This window comes from Salvelinus sp. IW2-2015, linkage group LG31 (genome assembly GCF_002910315.2).
Source record: "Salvelinus sp. IW2-2015 linkage group LG31, ASM291031v2, whole genome shotgun sequence".
Classification (NCBI taxonomy): domain Eukaryota; kingdom Metazoa; phylum Chordata; class Actinopteri; order Salmoniformes; family Salmonidae; genus Salvelinus; species Salvelinus sp. IW2-2015.
The window spans coordinates 15630290-15651399 of record NC_036870.1 but is presented as its reverse complement, the minus strand read 5'-3'; the positions used below and the strand labels follow the sequence as shown (position 1 = coordinate 15651399).

At 42.6% G+C, this 21110-nt stretch overlaps 2 protein-coding genes across 4 annotated transcripts; both read left to right on the top strand.

Annotated features, from left to right (window-relative positions):
• Positions 1 to 10664: 10664 nt before the first annotated feature.
• LOC111955954 (membrane progestin receptor alpha-B) lies at positions 10665 to 15838 on the top strand. Of its 3 annotated transcripts, none has more exons than XM_023976345.2 (3): positions 10665 to 10831; positions 13041 to 13295; positions 13555 to 15838. In XM_023976345.2, the coding sequence occupies exons 2-3, from the start codon at positions 13108 to 13110 to the stop codon at positions 14471 to 14473; spliced, it is 1107 nt and encodes a 368-aa protein (XP_023832113.1). In that variant the 5' UTR covers positions 10665 to 10831; positions 13041 to 13107; the 3' UTR covers positions 14474 to 15838. The 3 variants fall into 3 exon arrangements, with proteins under 3 accessions (XP_023832113.1, XP_023832112.1, XP_023832111.2); XM_023976344.2 differs by having other exon boundaries at positions 10665 to 10883; XM_023976343.2 differs by having other exon boundaries at positions 10665 to 12868.
• Positions 15839 to 18989: 3151 nt separating this feature from the next.
• On the top strand, positions 18990 to 21073 carry LOC111955962 (SH3 domain-binding glutamic acid-rich-like protein 3). The gene is made up of 3 exons (XM_023976354.2): positions 18990 to 19123; positions 20485 to 20652; positions 20812 to 21073. The coding sequence occupies exons 1-3, from the start codon at positions 19079 to 19081 to the stop codon at positions 20878 to 20880; spliced, it is 282 nt and encodes a 93-aa protein (XP_023832122.1). The 5' UTR covers positions 18990 to 19078; the 3' UTR covers positions 20881 to 21073.
• Positions 21074 to 21110: the final 37 nt, after the last annotated feature.

The window sequence follows — 21110 nt, the reverse complement described above, 5'->3', positions numbered from 1 at the left end:
TGGCCATCTAGCAATTATGACAAATGCCAGATGGACCATCTTTTTGTTGGGTGGGCTGGTGGAAAAAAGGGAACCAGCCTGTGAGTGGACCCATAGGCCTGTTAAGATTTTTTTTTTWATGGATTTTTGTGCAATTTCTCTGTTATCATCATAATATATTTAAGCATTTGCAGGGCTCCCGAGTGGAGCCGAAGTCTAATGCACTGCATCTCAGTGCAAGAGGCGTCACTACAGTCCCTGGTTCAAATCCAGGCTCTCACATCTGGCCATGATTGTGAGTCCCATAGGGGGGTGTACAATTGGCTGGTCTTCCCTGGCTACCTGAACCTTGTCACCATCTAATCCTGCTCAGAATTACCTTACATTATGTTAGGGGTGGCAGGTAGCCTAATGGTTAGAGCGATGGGCCAGTAACTGAAAGGTTGCTGTATTGAATCCCTGAGCTGACAAGTCTGTCATTCTGCCCCTGAACACATTCATAAATGGCAAAAAAGACTGTCAAAAAATACATCATAGGGAATAAGGTTTTGAAGTGTCTGTCCTMTATCTAGGAGATAAACTCAGCAAAAAATAAATGTCCTCTCATTGTTAACTGCATCTATTTTCAGCAAACTTAACATGTGTAAATATTTGTATGAAGATTCAACAACTGAGACATAAACTGAACAAGTTCCACAGACATGTGACTAACAGAAATTGAATAATGTGTCCCTGAACAAAGGGGGGGGAGTCAAAATCAAAAGTAACAGTCAGTATCTGGTGTGGCCACCAGCTGCATTAATTACTGCAGTGCATCTCCTCCTCATGGACTGCACCAGATTTGCCAGTTCTTGCTGTGAGATGTTACCCCACTCTTCCACCAAGTTCCCGGACATTTCTGGGGGGAACGGCCCTAGCCCTCACCCTCCGATCCAACAGGTCCCAGGCATGCTCAATGGGATTGAGATCCGGGCTCTTCGCTGGCTATGGCAGAACACTGACATTCCTATCTTGCAGGAAATAATGCACAGAACAAGCAGTATGGCTGGTGGCATTGTCATGCTGGAGGGTCATGTCAGGATGAGCCTGCAGGAAGGGTACCACATGAGGGAGGAGGATGTCTTCCCTGTAACGCACAACGTTGAGATTGCCTGCTATGACAACAAGCTCAATCCGATGATGCTGTGACACACTGCCCCAGACCATGATGGACCCTCCACCTCCAAATCGACCCCACTCCAGAGTACAGGCCTCGGTGTAACCCTCATTCCTTCGACTATAAACGCAAATTCGACCATGACCCCTGGTGAGACAAAACCGCGACTCCTCAGTGAAGAGCACTTTTTGCCATTCCTGTCTGGTCCAACGACGTTGGGTTTGTGCCCATAGGCGATGTTGTTGCCAGTGATGTCTGGTGAGGATCTGCCTTACAACAGACCTACAAGCCCTCAGTCCAGCCTCTCTCAGCCTATTGCGGACAGTCTGAGCACTGATGGAGAGATTGTGCGTTCCTGGTGTAACTCGGGCAGTTGTTGTTGCCATCCTGTACCTGTCCCGCAGGTGTGCTGCTCGGATGTACCGATCCTGTGCAGGTGTTGTTACACGTGGTTTGCCACTGCGAGGATGATCAGCTGTCCGTCCTGTCTCCCTGTAGCGCTGTCTTAGGCATCTCACAGTACAGACATTGCAATTTATTGCCCTGGCCACATCTGCAGTCCTCATGCCTCCTTGCAGCATGCCTAAGGCATGTCCACGCAGATGAGCAGGGCACCCTGGGCATGGAGAGCTCCTTGGTCTTCATGGTGCCACTTGCTTCGGTAGTGCCCCTATGCTTAGCTGTGTTGCAGACTCTGGGTGGCCTTTCAGAACAGGTGTATATATACTGAGAGCATGTGACAGATCATGTGACACTTAGATTGCACACAGGTGGATTTATTATAACTAATTATGTGACTTCTGAAGGTAATGGTTGCACCAGATCTTATTTAGGGCTCTCACTAGCGAAGGGGGTTGAATACATATGACACGACCACATTTTTCTGTTTTTCATTTTTCGAGAATTTTTTGAAAACAAGTTATTTTTTTCATTTCATTTCACCAATTTGGACTATTTTGTGTTGTCCAAATAAATGAAATCCACAATATAAAATCTATTTAAAATGCAGGTTGTAATGCAAACAAAAATAGGAAAAAACGCCAAGGTGGATGAATACTTTTGCAACACTGTATCCTTCCTTCAGGTCCTGAGTACAGGCAGTTAGATTTGGAGTATGTCAATTTTAGGTCGTGAAAATTGAAAAAAGGGTTAAGAAGTTATCCTTAAGAGTTTTTAAAGATTGCTTACAGGCAGCGGAACCCAACCAACATGAAGGAGCTGGAGCAGTTTAACCTTGAAGAATGAGCAGGAAATCCCGCTGGCTAGATGTGCCAAGCTTATAGAGACATAACCAAGAGACTTGCAGCGTAATTAATGCAAGTGGCTCTACAAAGTATGACGTTTTGTTGGATGTGTGAATATTATGCACGCTCAAGTCTTCCGTTTGTCTTATTTCTGTTTGTTTCACAATTGAAATATTTAGCATCTTCAAAGTGGTAGGCATGTTGTTGTAAATCAAAATGATACAAACCCCCAAAAAATCCATTTTAATTCCAGGTTGTAAGGCAACCAAAACTAGGAAAAAAGCAAGGGGGAATACTTTTCGCAAGCACTGTTTGGCAATATTCTTGATACCATTTGAAAGGGAACACTTAGAAGTTTGTGGAACTGTGAATTGAATGTAGGAGATTATAACACATTAGATCTGGTGAATGATAATAGAAAGAAAAAAAACATGTTTTTTTTGTACCATCATCTTTGAAATGCAAGCGAAAGGCCATAATGTATTATTCCAGCCCAGGCGGTGTATGTGCAAAGTTTTAGACGGATCCAATGAACCATTGCATTTCTGTTCAACATTTTGTATCAAGACTGCCCAAATGTGCCTAATTGGTTTATAAATACATTTTCAAGTTCATAACTGCACTCTCCTCAAACAATAGCATGGTATTATTTCACTGTAATAGCTACTGTAAATTGGACAGTGCAGTTAGATTAATAAGATTTTAAGCTTTCTGTCAATATCAGATATGTCTATGACCTGGGAAATGTTCTTGTTACTTGCAACCTCATGCTAATTTCATTAGCCTACGTTAGCTCAACCGTCCTGCGGGGGGGGCACCATTAAAAGTCCATTTGGGAACTGTCTGTATTTTAATTGTTATAGCAATGTTTATTCACTCCTGAATCTCAGTCTCTTCAACCAGCGAATGGGTCTTAGTTTATGAGCTCTCTGGTGTCTGGTTACGTTACATAGCCAAAGGTACTGGAGGTTGAAAAATCCTGTCTATTTCCCGCCTATTTCATTCGCTGAAATTCCGGTCACTTCTTGGCAGAAAGATATGCATACAGCCAAAACATTACACAGCGAGGCACGGATCAGAAAACCAGTCAGTATCTGGTGTGACCACTATTTGCCTCATGCAGGTGCGACACATCCCCTGCGCATAGAGTTGATCAGGCTGTTGATTGTGGCCTTTGTAATGTTGTCCCACTCCTCTTCAATGACTGTGAGAAGTTGCTAGATATTGGCAGGAACTGGAACATGCTGTCGTACACGTCGATCAAGCGCATCTCAAACATACTCAATGGGTGACATGTCTGGTGAATATACAGACCATGGAAGAACTGGGACATTTTTGGCTTCCAGGAATTGTGTACAGATCCTTGCAGCATGGGTCCGTGCATTATCATGCTGAAACATGAGGTGATGGCGATGGATGAATGGAATGATCTCAGGATCTCATCAGTATCTCTGTGCATTCAAATTGTCATCGATAAAATGCGATTGTGTTAGTTGTCCGTACCTTATGCCTGCCAATATCATGACCCCACCATCACCATGGGCACTCTGTTCACCATGTTGACATCAGAAAACCACTCACCCACACGACGACATACACATGGTCTGCGGTTGTGAGGTCGGTTGGACCTACTGCCAAATTCTCTAAAATGATGTTGGAGGTGGCYTATGGTAGAGAAATTACCATTAAATTATCTGGCACCCTCAATACTTGAGACATCTGTGGCATTGTGTTGTGTGACAAAACTGCAAATTTTAAAGTGGTCTTTTATTGTCCCCAGCATAAGGTGCACCTGTGTAATAATCATGCTGTTTAATCAGCTTCTTGACATGCCACACCTGTCAGATGGATGGATTATCTTGGCAAAGTAGAAATGCTCACAACAGGGATGTAAACAMATTTGTGCAAATGGAACATTTCTGGGATCTAAACTTTACATGTTGTGTTTATATTTTAGTTCATTGCCGAAATCAAGTGCCAGTGATGTACTGCCCCTAAGTTCAGCTAAATCATGGCTTTCAGGTGGTTTAATGGGACTTCAAATACATCAATATTTGCTCTTTATATATTACACAAATAGTGTAAGCTTTGGGTTCATCCAACAAAGAGAGGAGAAGTACTCTGAGGTGGGGCGGGGGTGCAGGTTGAAGGMAGAAGCAGAGGCAGACGCAGCTGTTAAAGAAGCTATCTATCTATATCTGTGGCGATGCAAAGGTGGAACTGGAAGCAGAGAGGAACCCATGGGACGTGGCTGGGTTCAGTGTACTCCATGCAGCCTTCTATTAGACATGACAGGTGATATACTGTGTGAAGGGCAAAAACAAATTACTCAGCAAAAGCAGGCAGACGTTGAAAAATGAAGGAAGGAACAGCGGGCTGGTCCTAGCAGAACCAGGGGAATTCTCCAGCAAAATGCCACCTCAATATCCAGCGAGCACTGGTCCTCAACCATACTACCCAATTAGGCCCCATGATGTGGAGCCTAGCACCGGATGGAACTTTATGGCAGCTTGAGGTTCCTTTTCAAGTCAAAAGGTTTGAGATGTTTAATGTCAATGTGTGAACATCCTCCCAACCCTCATATCTGTAATTACCTTTTATTTTTTAATTTCACCTTTATTTTGACTGAGAGTCAACGCTGAGACCAAAGTCTATTTTCCAGATGCGCCCTGTTTAGCTGGTTCGAGAAATATGTTTGGTGAGGTTCTATTTTAATACATTGTACAGCTTTAAAGATTCCCCTTAAATGGCCTTAAAGTCTTTCAGAACGGGAGGAACAGGAAGAGATTATTAAAGAGAAGGCTAGGGGATGTGTTTTAAGCTAATAGAAGAAAGACAACGATTTGAGGGAGATTGTAGAGAAGAATCATTAAGGCTTTGGTGTTTACTTCACAATAGCCTCTTCAGCATGTGTGTGCGTCTGTATAATGTGTGTGTGTGTGTGTGTGTGTCTGTGCATCTGTGCGGGAGTACATGTAGAATTAACTTATAAAAAATGTCCATAAGCAAAAAATCTCTCATCTCATCTATACTGTATTTTTTTTAACTAGGCAAGTCAGTTAAGAACAAATTCTTATTTATAATGAAGAGTGGGTTAACAGCCTTGTTCAGGGGCGCAACAACAGGTTTCTACCTTGTCAGGTCAAGGATTTGATCTTTCAAKCTTTTGATTACTGGCCCAACACTCTAACCACTAGGCTACCTGCCACTCCACTTACATCAGATCCTGTAATATGTGACTCCCTGCAACCAAATCTCATTCAACGTCCACAACTAAACCCACTCATCAATGGATTTGCTGTCTTTTGTCTCAGTTGGAGATATTGATTATGTGTAGGCCAATAAACGGCACATGGAGCTTTGAACCTTTATAAGACAGTGACTGAGGTTTTTGGCAATCACAATGAATCAATCAGTGTAGGTATCAGACACAAAACCGCTGTTACCCAACCCCTAGTCTTGTCCACCAGCAAAGGCTTGTTGGCAATTAACCTGGGGACGAGGTTACCTAGCTGACACCTATAGGCATCACAAGGAAACCACAACCCATACTGTATATATCACAACGTGAAATAGGGAAATAGACAGTACAAAGCAATCCTTAGAGACCACAGTATCCTCACAGTTGGGTGAATGGAAGGTTCATTTCCTTCAGCTATTTGTTGTGTTTACACTGCAATTTTTATTGATTTATTTTATTTAACCTTTATTTAACTAGGCAAGTCAGTTAAGAACAAATTCTTATTTACAATGAATGCCTACCGGGGAACAGTGGGTTAACTGCCTTTTCAGGAGCAAAATGACAGATTTTTACTTTGTCAGCTCAGGGATTTGATCGAGCACCCTTTTGGTTAGCGGCTCAACACTCTAACCACTAGGCTACCTAAAGAGGTCATATAGTTTATGATGTATAACAGCTGACAGACGTTTTGTGATGATGCTGTCACGACAGGCCGGCTCAATGGTTTTGAATATCATCAATAATGCGGAATATTGACTGATATATTATTGGATAATATTGACTGACTGACTCCCAAAGGTTTTGTCATGAGTGTGGATGGTCATTTCAGGAAGATGAATACATAGAGCAATATATTGCAAGGGGACAAAGCTAGATGTTCGTGGAAGTGAAGGTTAAAGTATAGAGTATTTCCATCTGAGAAGTAGATACACAATGGATAGCCATTACCCTTACTCAAACATCTTAGCTGACATTGTTGTTATTGATTGATTACCAGGTAAATAAATTGTTGACATGATATAAAAAAAAGAAGAAATAAGACGGCAAAACATTAAAAAAAGAAAAGACAAGTGTAAGACATGAAAACAATGCAACAACAACAACAACAAAGGGGGGGGGGGGGCCATTAAAAGGGGTCTGATCAAATTGATTGGATTTTTTTTTTAATGTCCACAGGCTGCTCTATTTTACAACTCATGAGAGCAAAGCACGACCCTGCAGAAGATGCTGGAGATATTGATGCTCAATAAAAGGTTAGTACATTGTGCACATCTGGATCATACATTTCTATAACACTGTATAGARTCAAAGCTCTATTGTGATCTCACAACCAAGAATATGAAGAGATACACATATGTGGGATCTGCGCTCCCTACATTTCTGTACATAACCTACATCAATGTGAAAGGAAACAGCGCCACACAGTGGATATATCTTAAAGGATTTCACATTTTCAAATAGTTTGGCACAAAATACATGTAGCAATCTATTCTGAGGAATGGTTTCCACACACAGGTTAATTAAGACAACTCCTTGATTAAAAAACTCAATGGAGAATCTAAATCTGTGAACCTGTCCCTAAAAGTTATGTAACTTTAGAATCGGTAGGGCAGGCTAGCGTTTGTGTCTGACCAGATGCAATTTCATTCTTTAGGTGTTAAAGATATTTTAACGCAATTCGTAAATACAAGGCTGAACAACAACTGAAAAGCCCCAAGCAATTATGCGAACCAGAAAAGCTTGAATGTCGGCTAACAGTAACCTAMACTTGTTTGTTTTCTAGGTTGCTGATAGCTGACCATTAACAAATACCTTGAAAGCAGAGGATGGAGGGTTAATTCAAGTAAAAACTCAGTTAACTTTATTAATAGGGTTTACCCACCTTTTACGGGATTTTTTTWATGTTGTGATTTTTATATAACTAGGCAAGTCAGTTAAGAACAAATTCTTATTTACAATGACGGCCTACCCCAGCCAAACCCGGACGACGCTGGRCCAATTGTGCACCGCCCTTTGGGACTCTCAATCACAGCCAAATGTGATACAGCMTGGATACGAACCAGGAACTGTAGTGACGCCTATTGCACTGAGATGCAGTGCCTTAGACCGCCACTCAGGAACCCAACTAGGGGCATATTCACCCAAATTAGAAAATTACATTTTGGTCARGGCTATCGTGTTCAAAACATCTTTCAGTGACTTTGTTGAGTTTTACARTCATTTTTTAGACACTTGCGGATGATTTGGACACGATTTACAAAAAATGCTAATATCGGTCCAATGATGTTGACAACTGTGCCATACCTGTCTCTTATACACATCTAGATGTGTATAAGAGACAGGTAGAATATTTGGGGCATAAGATCATCGAAGCTCTGCAGATTTTGTTGTGAGGATACAGAATCAATAGACCATTTATTTAGGTATTGCTCTCAGGTAGCCTGTTTCTGGTCTCAGGTTCAGGAATGGCTGAAAATGCAAAGCATTGATCTAAAATTGACCCTAGAAATAGTACTGTTAGGAGATCTGGAGAGACCGGGTCAGTCAATTACTAATATACTAATACTCTTAGATACTTTTACTATCTTTAACTCGCAATCTGTGGATTCTATTCGATTAGATAGATTGAAATTGTACGTTAAACATCACAGCATAGTTGAAAGATACGTGTTGCGTAGAAATCCGAAGTGGTTGGATATTGGATATTTTTTTTAATGTCCACAGGCTGCTCTATTTTACAACTCATGAGAGCAAAGCACGACCCTGCAGAAGATGCTGGAGATATTGATGCTCAATAAAAGGTTAGTACATTGATGGGCTGAGGGAAGCTGAGGGAAGCTGAGGGTTGGTATGTGGAATTGGAGACAAGTGGGAGTGGAGTTGCTGTGTGGGAGATAGAATGATGGTCAAAGATAAAAGTTTTTTTTTTTAATAAAAAAATAAAACATAATAAAAAGTACATTTGAATGACACTAACTGGCAGTGTTTATACAGCTAATGCCGGTTTGCCTGAGGCTGATGCCGTGCAGGTGTTTGTACACAYGCATATACACACACTCTCATTCAAATAAACACATACAAGAACATTTAATAGTGCCAGACATGCACACAAACGTATACAGTAGGCATTGCTGTAATGATTTTAGTTGTCCTTGATGTCCTTTGTTTTAAATTTATTATTTTGTTTTATACATTTTTTGTATTGTTGTTTGCTGTTTTCTTCTGTCTTTTCCTTTTTTCTCTTTAGTTAATTCTCTTAGTTGTTGGTGCATTCGGGGGGTTCTTGGGGGAGGGGCTGTGGGAGGGGTCTCGAATGGTTGAGGGACAGCTATTGGGGAACTGTGGGGGGATCTTGGAGGGTTCGGGTTCACGTTTTTTGGCCTGGTGGTAGATCGGTCAATGTGCCCTTGAGCAGGGCATTGACCCTGGATGCTTCTGTGTGTTGCTCTGAATGGGAGTCTGTTGGATGTAGTTGTTGAGCGGCTTCACTGCAAGTATATTGTATGTTTCGAATATTCAATAAATATATATATTTTTTATTGAAAAAAAATATTGGTCCAATGACTTAGGATTTGTGCCACAAATGATTCATGTTAGCATGGGAAACTAAACCAAAGAATGGATTGCTGTCATACCTTGTCCATAGACTGCTTACAGGGTCAGGAAACTCACATGAAATGTTTGAATTTGKGTGAACTATCCCTTCAATGCTATTTTGCATTTCGTGGTTTACCCACCTGTTCTGCTAGATTAGTGTTTTGGGGTATACCCACCTACAGAGTTTAGACTTCACCCACCCATGTTTTTGCCACTACATCCCTCAAGGGATACTTCAGTATATTCTGGATACCATGAAGCAAAATAGTCAACCCTGGAACCCTAGGGAAAAAAGGAAAACTCAACCAAATTCTAAGAACTAGCTTGGAGCTGCCAAAAACACTCCTTTTACCCTTTATCATAGATCAAAAATAGCTAAAGTGGGTCTTTCATTAGAAGAGGAGAATACCCCCCCCCCCCTTCTCCACATCCAATGAGTAGGGTACTGCCAATGGGACACTGCCCAAATTGGCACTGTCAACATATTATATAATTGTCTGCACCCTTTGAAGGGAGCTTTCAATCTACAAAGCAGACCTTTGTTGATTATCTGAAGCTGTTCATTCTTAGTTTGGTACATTGTATATGCTCTGGCAAACATCTCTGGCATGGTTTTCAATCTGGTTTAATAGGCAGGCAATACTGAGTAACCAAATCACAGACACAAATAGGATAGGGCAGTTTTAAAAAACCTGATTGTGTACATCAAATGCGTTTGCTGATAATGCTAGATTATGAAATATTTCTAATTTAAAAGGAACTGAGACCCACATACTGTATAAGCCCCAAACATTTGAATAATGATGTCAATGCTTTGAATGTTTGAAACCGGTTAAACACACAGGAAGGAAAGTTTTCCAAAGGAGATTGAGATTGTGCAATGCTTCGTGCCTTGATACCACGTTCGGACACATCCATGCAAAAGAATGTTCCTAATACCGCCCACGTTCTGGATTTTTGTTGTTGTTGTATTTGCAGCGTTTTATACCATTGGGACTTAAATKACATTTTACATGATTTAGACTCCACGTAGAAGCTTTATAGCAGGCCAAAATCTAGGATACTTMGTTTTTGATGTATTGAAACTTGGAGTTCTCACTTTTTTCATTTTCCAGTTTAATAGGGTGCGTTTTTTCAAATAAATCTCGTTATTTATTCTCTCAGTATTCATCCCTTGATACTGTATAAACTCATTAATSAATTTCACCGTCATGTGAAACAACAGAGGGAAATCTAAAGTTGACTAGAAACAGTTGCACGGTGACTAGTCCTAAAGGTATGAGGGACAGTTCGCAGTCGATCATACGTCCACGCCAAAGTTTCCTGTAGCCAAGGTAAATACCACATTTCTTCTCTCTCTCCTCTGCTTGTAACGACCGCCTACTTACTTGCCATTGGACACCTCATGTTCATATAAGACACGCATCTGTTGCATTCCAGTATCTGAGTGGTTGACAAGGCTGTCACCGGTCGGGGAGGCGTGACYGACCGATTACTGTCCGAGGGGGACAATGACGGACACAGTCGGACGATCATCACATCTGAAGGTGAAAGATCCCGCGGAGGGTCCTGCTGCGCGGAGTGTTCAGGAGCCGTCTGATGTAGGCTAATAAAGTAAGCCTACAGTAGTAGCCTTGAAGAGGAAGAAGAACACCCACATGCATTGGTATTTCCTCTCTCGTCTTGTGCAATATTCTCGAACTTTTTACTTATCACGTGAAACAGTGTACGCAAAAAGAGCACAAGTATAGCCTATACAAAAAATTGAATGCATGTCAACATGTTAAATTATAGTATTTGATGGGCGTGAAATAGGKTTTTCTGATTTTTGGAAGAGAGCAATGTCAGAAATGAATTTCTCACTGATTGCTCTGCCTGCCTCTCTCCACAGCCTTTGTCACTCAAACATGGGAGAGGCTGGAGGGAGAGATTTATACTGTAGGTTTATGTGAGGTCTTGATTGAGTTATTATTGTGTGTCAACGATATTTAGTCAGTGGGTGCCACCGTGTAAATTCCTCAGTCACATTAGCCATAGGCAAACACTTGACAGGGTTGACAGTAGGRAATAGGTGTTGCTGAGATTTGACTGAATTTGCCTTGTTATCATGTAAGGATCCCGTTTTGAAGGTGTTGCAGCTACATTTCTGTTCATTAGCGACTCTGTTTTATCAGATGTGGGCATGTGGCCAGTACCTAATAATAAAGTTGAAGTTACTGTGTAAACATGTCTGATAGTATGTCTGCATCTGAAAATGCATTCTTTCACCAGTTCAGGAAAGGAACATTTTATTACTTGATAAAAACTTGCTTGCATCTTATGATCAGAAGAACACGGAGAGAGAGAGGACAACGTTTGAGTTTTCACCCTGAGGAAGGCGAGTGTATTATGAATTGAAACTGCATTAGAAATACATTTCAAGTGTGACTTTATCTGTTTCAATGTATACATTTGAATCAGATGTGTGTTTAGTTATTAGACCACCATCACATTTACATATKATTCATTTAGCAGACACTCTTATCCAGAGTGATTTACAGGAGCAATAAGGGTTAAGTTTATACAACACACTGCTTAGAAAGATATCCTTATCTTWTCTCTGTTCATCTTCAAGGTKGAAGAGTTCATGTTCTCCCTCCCTGTCCCCCATCCCCTATAGCATCGCTCCTTTCCCTCCTATCACTGTTTAGAGTGCAAACTACAGAGAGAAAGAATGGATCAGACACTGAGCATTAGAAGCTCAGGGCAAGGTCCATAGACAGTATAGTAGCCTAATCTGCAAGGTTAACTGCAGATTAAGGCTAACTACTGCTAATAAATTGGCAGGTCTGCTGCAGGAGTCAGAACAGGTCTGTTGTCATCTGGCCTCCTGCCCCTGCGGCCTTGGTGGCCCAGCCAGGTAGGGCCAGCATGAAGGGTGTCCTCTGATTGCCTGGTTAAACCAGACTGAACATGCACTCACCAGGCTAGTCCTCTMTTCTGAGGTGGGAGGATTTTACAGATAAACTGTGAAGGAGAACGTTCACTTGGACTAGAGACTCATTTTGAAGTAATTTGACTGMTGAAGCAGGTAGTGAGTGTTTCTATTTATTGAAGGAACTTGTCATTTAAAAAAWATATATATTTTATTTTACCCCCTTTTTCTCCCCAATTTCGTGGTATCCAATTGTGTTAGTAATTACTATCTTGTCTCATCGCTACAACTCCCGTACGGGCTCGGGAGAGACGAAGKTCGAAAGCCATGCGTCCYCCGAAACACAACCCAACCAAGCCKCACTGCTTCTTAACACAGCGTGCCTCCAACCCGGAAGCCAGCCGCACCAATGTGTYGGAGGAAACACMGTGCACCTGGCAACCTTGGTTAGCGCGCACTGCGCCCGGCCCGCCACAGGAGTCGCTGGTGCGCGATGAGACAAGGATATCCCTACCGGCCAAACACTCCCTAACCCRGACGACGCTAGGCCAATTGYGCGTCGCCCCACGGACCTCCCGGTCRCGGCYKGCTGCGACAGAGCCTGGGCGCGAACCCAGAATCTYTGGTGGCACAKCTAGCGCTGCGATGCAGTTCCCTAGACCACTGCGCCACCCGGGAGGCCCGGAACTTGTCTTTTTAACCTGTGTCAGATGTGTTTGGGGAGTCCTCCAACAAAGGTGATGTTTTTACTACAAATAGTTTTACTTACTCTGCAGTTTTAAAATAAATTAAGTAATTTTAAACCTCTTTTTATACTTATTTATTGTTTTTAAGCCTTTTAAGTGTTAGGGTAGGCCAGCTCTGAATGCTAAATGCTTTTCTAATGGTGTTACTCTCCTTCTTTTTCAGTTGCCATTCTCCTGAAACTATCCAGCCAGCAACAATAACAGTCCCACCATCCATCAGACCATCCCTCATGGCAACGATCGTCATGGAGAGGATTGGGCGTCTATTCATCAACCTCCAGCAGGTACAGGCGGTGCCCCAGATGCTGACAGAGGTCGCCCCCTCCATGCCCGGCACGCTACGGGACACCGAAGTTCCTGGGTTCTTCAGAGAGCGCTACATCCACGCCGGCTACCGACCGCTCCACCAGGGCTGGAGGTACTGTAACAGGATGTCTACTACAATACCACAATGCTATGTAGAACATCCGGTTTTATTATAGTAAAGACAATCTCTGAAGCTAACATAACGGTGTCCCGTCTCTGAAGCTAACATAACGGTGTCCCGTCTCTGAAGCTAACATAACGGGTCCCGTCTCTGAAGCTAACATTAACGGTGTCCCCGTCTCTGAAGCTAACATAACGGTGTCCCGTCTCTGAAGCTAACATAATGGTGTCCCGTCTCCTTATCGATACAGGTACTACTTCCTTTCGCTGTTCCAGCGTCACAACGAGACCATCAACGTGTGGACCCACCTGCTGGGGTCTGTCCTTGTCCTGGTCAAGTTCCTCCAGCTGGCTGAGACGGTAGACTTCATCCATGACGCCCACGCCTGGCCCCTCCTCATCCTCCTCCTGTCCTCCCTGGCCTACATGGCCTGCAGCACTGTAGCCCACCTCCTGGCCGCCAAATCAGAGTTCTACCACTACTGCTTCTTCTTCCTGGATTACGTAGGAGTGGCTCAGTATCAGTACGGCAGCGCCGTGGCTCACTTCTACTATGCTGTGGAACCAGACTACCACCGGTGGGTCTCCTCGGTCTTCATGCCCACTGCCACCTTCCTCTGCTGCTTGTCCTGCCTGGGCTGCTGCTATGGGAAGTATCGCAACCACAGCCTGCGGGTCTGGGTCCGGAAGGTGGGGCAGGTGGTTCCCTCAGCKATGGCCTATGCCTGGGATACTAGCCCGGTGTTCCACCGCCTCCTCCTCTGGCCCACGTCGCACAGTGATGACATCACTGCCGTGGCCAGTGRCGTAGTCGGCGACCCGGCTATATCCTTCCATGTGGGCCAGGTAGCCTTCTTCCTGTCCAGTGCATTCTTCTTCACCAACCCACTTCCAGAGCGTCTGTTCCCAGGCCACTGTGATTTCCTGGGGCAGGGCCACCAGCTGTTCCACATCTTCTTGGTGATCTGTACCCTCTGTCAGATCCAGGCCTCTCACCTGGACTACCTGGGCCGACGGCCACTCTACACACAGCTACACGGAGAGGGAGGARCAGCAGCCACTATCTATCTGGTTCAGTATGGAGCCACGCAGGTGGTCTGTATCTGTATAGCAGTCTTCATGGCGAGGAAAGTAAAACGGTTGCTTGACTGCAGAGACAAGTCCAAATGAATTGGCTTGGAGACTATGTAAGAGGGTAGGAAAGTTATAATCACTTCCCAGTGGGCAAAACCGGTTGAAATGGGTTGACGTTATTACAGCCAGAAACTTTTGCTCAGTTTTGCCCGCTGGGTTGGTACCAAAGTGATCAATGTGGCCTTGGTTGACTCGACACACACTGCCTTCCTTGCCTGCTGGAGTTTGTTTTTGAAATGTACATTTATATTATAATATTATGTTTCTCTACAGCACCTGTGTCCTTGAGAGAGTGTTGTTTACCTTTTACATAATGGAAGTTGAGGAAGCCTATCACTAGCATGGTCACAGATCTGTGACCATAAGAGTTGGCAAGACCGCACAAACAGGTCTGGAACCAGGCTAGCCTAGCACTGAACAAAGCCTCAATGAGATGTAAGAATGTTGATAACTTGCATAGTACTTTCTATATTTGCTATGATTGCTCACTGTAATCCTAGAATAGATTTGCTTAGTAGTTCTCTGTTTTTCAGTTGGCATGGTGGTGTCAAATTATGTATGTAATGTACATTATCGTACATCTGTAAATTGTTGATGAGGTTATGTTCCATTGCTACATTTTCCTTTTGATTGACCATGAGGAGAAAAGAGTTCCCTCTCTTACTCTGGTCTACCACTGCCAGGACACACTCTTCACTCAGTGCTGTGATGTAAACCAGAGACAGGCTCTAATTGGCTCTTTCTGGACGATCACCATGGTGACCTATAATAAAACATTAGTTCAGCCAATGGGATTGAATAAAGGTGTGAGGACAACTCCCTTTATACATTGCAACACACATAGCCAATCCCAATTGGTTCCCCATGCCTTCTCCCTTTGCCATATTAAACCTTATGTGTTTGCAGATCTGAAGGGTGATAGGTAATATGTGTAGTGTTGGAGCTTCCACCATATTGCTTCCACCTTACAGACCTGCAATCACAGGGATATGGCCAATGAGAAGGGCTAGGGAGTGTATTGGGACCGGCTTTGTTCATGTTTACCCTTTGTCCATTACTCTCTGATTGTGCCATATGGTGGTATCAGTGGAGGCTGCTGAGGGGAGGAGGGCTCATAATAATGGCTGGAGCAAATGGAATGGCATCGTGTTTGATGTATTTGATACCATTCCACTGATTCCGCTCCAGCCATTACCACGAGCCCGTCCTCCCAATTAAAGTGCCACCAACCTCCTGTGGGAGGTATAGTTTCCCCTGACTGATGCAAAAAAATACCTTCACAGCAATGCAGTGTTATTATGACATGTCAGGAATCATAACAATTTGCAGGGCCTTCACATTTCAGAACTTTGTTAACTTTATGGTATTTGTAGAACAGCAATAAAAACTACTTGAAGCCCACACCCCTTWCCTTTCATTATTACTGCAACCTCAAACTTCCTTCCCCCCAGTGAAATATTAAAGACATGCYCAGGTACTTTGGCGACTAGTATTTTTTTTCAACCTCCGGTTTTGTGCTGGATGTGTCAATGTGTAGTTCATACATGCATGATCTATGAGCAGAATTACTGTCTTACCTCAATTAGCCACAAAATCCCTAGTTTGAAAGTGATTGCTAGCAAGACGCACACACAGTAGAGSGAAAGAGAGCAATGATGTGGTGATATCTGCACATTTGTGATGTAGTATGCAATTTTCTGAGACTTTTGGCTTGTCAGCGCTACTTTCAGAACTACTGGCTAAAAAGTGTATACAAAAGTACCGGATAATCTCTTTAAGAGTGGGAATCAGCAGTTGCTACATACATTTTGGGACATATAAATGAATTATATGTACCCATTAATTCTTTAAGAATATAACTTTATAAATACCTCGAGTTTTGCAGGGTTGGGGTCAATGACATAAAAATTCAAGTCAATTCAGGAATTACAATGACATTCTAATTCCTATTTTCTTCAATGTTTTTCAATTAGGAAAACTCGGAACTGGAATTTGGTTTACTTTCTAAGTTGACTGGAATTGAAATGGAATGGACCCCAACCCTGGAGCTTAGTTCAACTGTTGTTCCCCATCACAGCCCAAAATACAGCTTSTTTTACTCCAATGTTTGTAAACAAAGTCAATGTAAACAAACACTGTAAAGCATCAAAACATGGTTAAAACTATCATTTTGATTTCATGGATGGTCAGTCCTTGCATCCTTGCATTTTAGACTGGTTACATTTCTCCAGCCCCGTCTCTCAGCCTTTTACCGAAACAGTGGCTCAGAGWACATTTGATTTATGCTTCAACTACTGATTGGCCCTTTTATGAAGGATGTAACCATTACATTGCTGCCACAGTATATTGCATCGTTTCTGTCTCCAAGCATTTCACGATGTTAAGCAGAGGTGTTGAAATATAGGGGATCGCTGCCCCCTTGTGGACAGAAAAATAATTTCATCTGAAACACAATATGTATCGGTATGCCACGAATCCATGGGAATAGCTCACATATCCATCCATTGTCTCCATATTGTATATAGCAGGTTGATTTGTTTCATATTACATCACTAGAACGAATGTAACATTTGGAGCCTACTTTAGTAACCCTAGGAGTTGGTTTGATTGATGTAACATGGACACATTACAGCCTACTGTTCTATGTCCCATCAGAGTGCTGAAATTATCACTGTTATTTGTCCTCTGGTTGTGCTCTTCATTAAAGAAAGACGGAAAGTGATCCACAGTAGAAAATCCTCCACACAGTCCCTGTTCCACTGACTGTCACTAAGCATCAAAGATCCAACCCCACCGAGGCTATTTATAGTAGGCAATACGTTTGTTTTTGTGATAAACACTGTCCAAGTCAATGGAATAACCTCAGGTGCAATAATGGAATATATGGTAAGACCCCCATTGGAACTATAAGTAAATAACAGTTCTTTGTAAATCTGAATCAAGACTACTTTGGTCTCTGTGTAACTGATGTAATTGTCAACAGTATGCTAATGAAACTAGTTGAGCTTGGCATGGTGATGTAGACATTCATCACTGGCAGAGGGAAACGGGCCTGTTCCCTTCCATTGTGAGCCAGGCAGCAGGAGAATGTGGACAAAGTCCAAGTGTAGGGTTAGCTCCAGCTTTGTCTGCTGATTCAGGTTTTTCTTACATGGGATAAAGAGGAGCTGAGCTGGGTGGCTTGGCTGGCGGCAGTGAACAAACAATATCAGAACTTACCAAAGGGCGTTAAGTGCGCAAATTATAATATTGACATTAGTATACCAAAAGTATCTTAGGTTTAGTATCTGTATACTTGTGTCAGCCTCTCTGTCCACAATGAGATCTGTTTGTCCGAGCAGTTTCACCTCTCCTTATTCTTTGACTTTGACATTGAGATCACATAGCTTTCCTTCAGTGAACACAGCATTTCCCTGCCAGTCCCAGCCTGAACTTGACACTGATCAATAAATGATGTTGAATGTTGCTGATTGATCAGGCTTGCCAGGATASAGTCTGGGTGTCTGATTCCAGTTTGGGGCCTATTCCTGGTTTGTACAGTGCCTTTAGACATGGCGGTTGGAACTAAAGATATCTCATTTGGACTCATCAGACCAAAGGGCATATTTCCACCGGTCTAATGGCCATTGCTTGTGTTTCTTGGCAGAAGCAAGTCTCTTCTTCTTATTGGTGTCCTTTAGTAGTGGTTCTTTGCAGCAATTCGACCATGAAGGCCTGATTCACCCAGTCTCCTCTAAACAGTTGATGTTGAGATGTGGCTGTCACTTGAACTCTGTGAAGCATTTATTTGGGCTGCAATCTGAGGTGCAGTTAACTCTAATGAATTTATCCTCTGCAGCAGAGGTAACTCTGGGTCTTCCTTTCCTGTTGCGGTCCTCATGAAAGCCAGTTTCATTATAGCGCTTGATGGTTTTTGTGACTTAACTTGAAGAAACTTTCTAAGTTCTTGAAATGTACCGCATTGACTGACCTTCTTGTCTTAAAGTAATGATGGGACTGTCGTTTCTCTATGCTTATTCAAGCTGTTCTTGCCATAATATGGACTTGATATTTTACCAAATAGGGTTATCTTCTGTATACCACCCCTACCTTGTCACAACACAATTGATTGGCTCAAACTCATTAAGAAGGAAAGAMATTCCACAAATTAACTTTTAACAMWGCACACCCATTAATTGAATCGCATTCCAGGTGACTACCTCATGAATGCCAAGACTGTGCAAAGCTGTCATCAAGGCAAAAGGTGGCTACTTTGAAGAATCTTAAATATAAAATATATTTAGATTTGTTAAACACTTTTTTGGTTACTACATGATACCATGTGTAATTTGATCATTTTGATGTCTTCATTATAATTCTACAATATAGAAAATAGTAAAAAAATAAATAAAGAAAAACCATTGAATGAGTAGCTGTATCCAAACTTTTGACTGGTACTGTACATGTCACAGTCACATCAAATAGCCAACTAGTAGAACTTCAATCGACACACAGGACTTAAGGGTTGGTTGYACTGGCCCTTTAAACCACACAGCAAATATAGGCTTTTCAGTCGCAGGAGGGAGAGGCGATTGATTGTAGGCTACGGCAAGAAAGCTGCTCTTCTGACCAACACACAAAGGGATATCGAGAATCGCAACTATGGGCGTCAAATTATATTATACCACCGTTACTGCATCCAGAGAGGTGAGATGAAACGGAGATTATTGATGCATTGTATTCTTGCAGGTGGATACATTTCTAACAGAGACCCTTTATGGACCAGTCTGAAAGACACACCCAACGAAAGCCCTGTCAACGATCCATCTCAGGATCTGATCAGCAWACAATGCGAATTAGGTCAATATTGCAATTGTTTTGATATGTGGAGTTATTGATAATTCAGTCCACCATACAATCGATCGCAAGATTTTTGAAGAACGGGTTTATTTGGAGATTAACAAAACGCACCAGGAAATGCAAACTCAACTCGAAAATGTGGACGGAAGTCATATTGTTCAGTTTTATTTCCTTTATCAGTCTGCGTTAGGCGGTAGATCTCACGGGTCTATTAGAATAATGGGGACATATAGTTTTCGCATTCTGCAACCTACCTGATACAAACAATCGATGCTGCTCTAGACAAATGCAACTAGGTTACTTGTCAACGATTGCTATCGTATACATGCCTACCTACCTGTACGGTGGATATGAACGATTTTTGCTGTCTAAAAGCATTATAAACACAAACGCGTTTCGCTTTTAATGGAAATAGTCAAATTGATACAAATGTTGCAGTGTACTTCCCAAGAGTTTGCATTCGCTTGCGCCTGGATACAATCAATGTATGCAAATAATCGCGGTGAAACATCTGGTGTCGATTATAGGGGGATTTGTTTTTCGGTGGGCTCTGCGTTATACTGCCAAGTTAGCCATCGGGTCATATGATTCAGGATATTTTTGAATTGAAGACTTTGAAAATGTTTAGCCATGGGCTATGTAAAAACGCAAGGGATTGAGTCATTCGGTTTGCCACTASCTTTCCTGTTTTCTAGTGTACATTTGAATCTGCTTTAAGTAGTGCGTGTTGGTGTGCCTTACTCATTGAATGCCAGGCTGCAGTTGGTGGGTGACCTAGGCGTGGTTACACATAGCAAACATATCCTCACAACTTCCGCAACCAGGCCCAACAAGATAGCATTGCACAATTAATAATCAACTACACATTAGATAAGCTCTCTAGCTTTTATAGGCAAAGTAGACTATTTATATCTACTAGGCCTTTTTGTCTCAGAAGTGGTAATGCTACCCATCTATCTCTTTTTAACCACAGACAGTAAACAAAACAGATCTGACTGTTTGGTCCCTGGTACTACTAGTAAAACTTGAAACCTTTTCACACTATCGAACCAACCCAAACTTTCATATTGTACTTTTCAGCACTATGTGGAATATATAATGAGGCCAGTGCAGTACCGCTAGGCTCAGTTAAGCCAGGCTTGGCTCAGTAGTGTGAAAAGGGTAATGGATCCCTGACCCTGAACTGACCCTTTCCTCTCCCCCTCCAGGTGAAGTCTCAGCAGGCGGAGGTGATGAGGATCCTGGAGAGTAAGAGCATCCAGTATGAGCTGATTGACATCTCAGTGGGCGGAGAGGTCAGGGACGAGATGAGAAGCAAGGCAGGGAACCCCACGGCTGTCCCGCCACAGATCTTCAATGAGGACCAGTACTGTGGGGTAAGGATTTGTGAGATCAGACAAACACACAACCACAACACTGTCAAACGGTATGAAGATTGTGAGTATAGACAAAKGTTTTAACTTAAAGATGGCATAAGCATGTTATGACCYCCTTTTATATAATATCTTATACTCTGTTTGGTCTCTTTCCTCCAGAACTATGACATGTTTTCGGACGCAGTGGAGGAGGACAAAGTGCAACAATTTCTGAAGATGGCATGTTGAGGAAGAGTTGTGTGTCTTCCCCCCCAGGGCAGGCCCGTTGACTAACCCCCTGCCCGCTGGCGGTGCTCACCCTCCTTTGTCTCAATGCCGTGATGAATGCCAAATACAACCAACCAATCAAGACACACACACACACACACACACACACACACACACACACACACACACACACACACACACACACACACACACACACACACACACACACACACACACACACACACACACCT